This window comes from Sphaerulina musiva, assembly GCF_000320565.1.
Source record: "Sphaerulina musiva SO2202 unplaced genomic scaffold SEPMUscaffold_5, whole genome shotgun sequence".
Classification (NCBI taxonomy): domain Eukaryota; kingdom Fungi; phylum Ascomycota; class Dothideomycetes; order Mycosphaerellales; family Mycosphaerellaceae; genus Sphaerulina; species Sphaerulina musiva.
Genome location: NW_016017387.1, coordinates 878,086 through 879,077, shown reverse-complemented (window position 1 = coordinate 879,077; position 992 = coordinate 878,086). Strand labels below are relative to the sequence as shown.

At 53.7% G+C, this 992-nt stretch overlaps 2 protein-coding genes across 2 annotated transcripts in view; one reads left to right on the top strand and one right to left on the bottom strand.

The window, feature by feature from the left end:
• SEPMUDRAFT_149247 (uncharacterized protein) overlaps nt 1–435 on the top strand; it is a 3,656-nt gene extending 3,221 nt beyond the window's left edge. The window contains exon 4 of the mRNA XM_016905441.1: nt 73–435. The gene's annotated coding sequence lies outside the window, so the exon portion shown is untranslated. The remainder of the gene's footprint in view (nt 1–72) is intronic.
• The window catches only part of SEPMUDRAFT_65879 (aminotransferase), a gene marked incomplete at both ends in the record, with an annotated part of 2,262 nt that extends 1,270 nt beyond the window's left edge, over nt 1–992 (bottom strand). Inside the window, one exon of the mRNA XM_016909731.1 lies at nt 73–992. Coding sequence (XP_016760751.1) covers nt 73–992 — 920 coding nt within the window. The remainder of the gene's footprint in view (nt 1–72) is intronic.

Genomic DNA, 992 nt, shown 5'->3' with positions numbered 1-992 from the left:
TTTTAAAAAGAAAAAAAAAAAAAAAAAAAAAAAAAAAAAAAAAAATAGAAAAGAAACACACATTGCACTTACGCCTGACTGAGTCCATAGACAAACTTCGGAGACCCTTCTGCCCATCCAGATCGTAGACCTGGACCTGCGAGTTTAGACCATGTGCCGTTGCTCATCACATTACCGAAACCATCTGCACCATCACGCATGGCACCTCCATCGAGCTCTGCATCTACATCGACTACACGAGCGAGGTGCGCGGTTTGTAGCGAGGAGTCCGGCTGCTCGCGTCCTGACGCAATACATGATGAGCCCTCGATCGGCCATTGCAAGAAATCGTAGACATCGTCACAGCTGATCAAGGCATCGAACTCCCTCGCGAGCTGAACCAGCTGGCAGCGCCGCCTCAGAGACATGGTTCTCGAAGATGGATTGGAAAACGATGGCACACAGTATATGACATGCTTATACACCTTTGCTCTCTCCCGCCCCCCAGGCTTGAATCGAGGCGCCCTGTTGCCTTCATCTTGCGCCTGTCGCTCGCTCTTGTCCATCTCATTTCGGAGATATTCCATGTCGATTCCCTCTTCATCCTCCGGTACCGCTCGCATCTTCGCGCCAAAGCCCGCATCCTCGAAGATACGGAATACGAGCATATACGCGGGTGTCACAATCCATACGTTGCGAGTGTACTCCGGATCCGTGTACACACCGAGAGCGACGGAGAGGTTCTGCGAGGCAGCCCCCGTAATGCATATGCGCTCGGCATTGATCGGTTGCGACGGTCGGTGGTGGCGAAAGGTTGTTACCGCAGTCAACCATGCTGCAATGGCCTCTCGCGCTCGCCGATCGCCTTCGTCGGGCCCATATAAGAGTGCTGGCAGCGCAGTAGACGGGTCAGAGAGCACATCCTGTGCAGCCTGACGTATAGGATCCGTAGGGAGCAGACTTGGGTGCGGCCACCCTCGGAGCAGGTTAATGGGTCCCTGTGCCGCCTTCAT